Source organism: Berghia stephanieae, chromosome 2, assembly GCF_034508935.2.
Source record: "Berghia stephanieae isolate SIO BIC M18660-M18661 chromosome 2, UCSD_Bste_1.3, whole genome shotgun sequence".
Classification (NCBI taxonomy): Eukaryota; Metazoa; Mollusca; class Gastropoda; order Nudibranchia; family Aeolidiidae; genus Berghia; species Berghia stephanieae.
The window spans coordinates 34,160,578-34,161,307 of record NC_088361.1 but is presented as its reverse complement, the minus strand read 5'-3'; the positions used below and the strand labels follow the sequence as shown (position 1 = coordinate 34,161,307).

At 32.7% G+C, this 730-nt stretch overlaps 1 protein-coding gene across 1 annotated transcript in view; it reads left to right on the top strand.

Annotated features, from left to right (window-relative positions):
• Nucleotides 1–251: 251 nt before the first annotated feature.
• The window catches only part of LOC144964766 (uncharacterized), a 9,391-nt gene continuing 8,912 nt past the window's right edge, over nt 252–730 (top strand). The window contains exon 1 of the mRNA XM_078899364.1: nt 252–711. Within this exon, the coding sequence (XP_078755490.1) occupies nt 605–711 (107 nt within the window). The 5' untranslated portion in view covers nt 252–604. The remainder of the gene's footprint in view (nt 712–730) is intronic.

The following is a 730-nucleotide window of genomic DNA, read 5'->3' as shown; positions in this document are numbered from 1 at the left end:
TAGTGGTTTAGCACTTCACTTAGTGATCAGTAGGTAAAAAATTACCCAGCAGGAAATTTAGTATAATTCAAAAAAAGAAAAAGAAAGAAAACACGCAAGCCACCAGGATATGATAGTAAATTGTCTATCAAAAGTGAGTAGTTTTCTTAGTGGGGGTGGGAGTCAACAGACTTTGGCATTTTTTTGAGTGTTTTGGCATTTTTTGAGTCTTCCCCTGGCATTTTGTTGAAAAATAATCTGGCAACCCTGAATCGAAAGTAGAAATCAAAATAGAAAGTAGAAATAGAAAGCTCATCAAATTTAGTTGTGAATAGATTCGCGATGATTTTAAAATTATGATATGTTGGATTTACTCATTGATTTTATTGATATATTGGCGACATAGTTGCAAAAGATGGGTTTGAATAAGAGACACGTATAAAGAGATTGACTCCCCAGACTCTGTCGCGGACCGTCCAACATTTCATTAATTAATTAACTTTATAAATATAAATTATAAGGGAATATAATGTTCAGGTTCAGTTCAGTAGTCAGTAGATAGATTGAGTTGGAGACGATAGTTTTGTTTGACGTTGTTTAATTTGTATTTATTTACCATCATAAGATGAATTTATCAAGAGACAGACAGGGATTCCTGGAGGATGTGAATTCTATGACTTTACCACAGCTGAAAGATTTGTTGAAAAGACAGGAAAACATTTTGTCAAAAAAGTAATTCATCGTATCATAT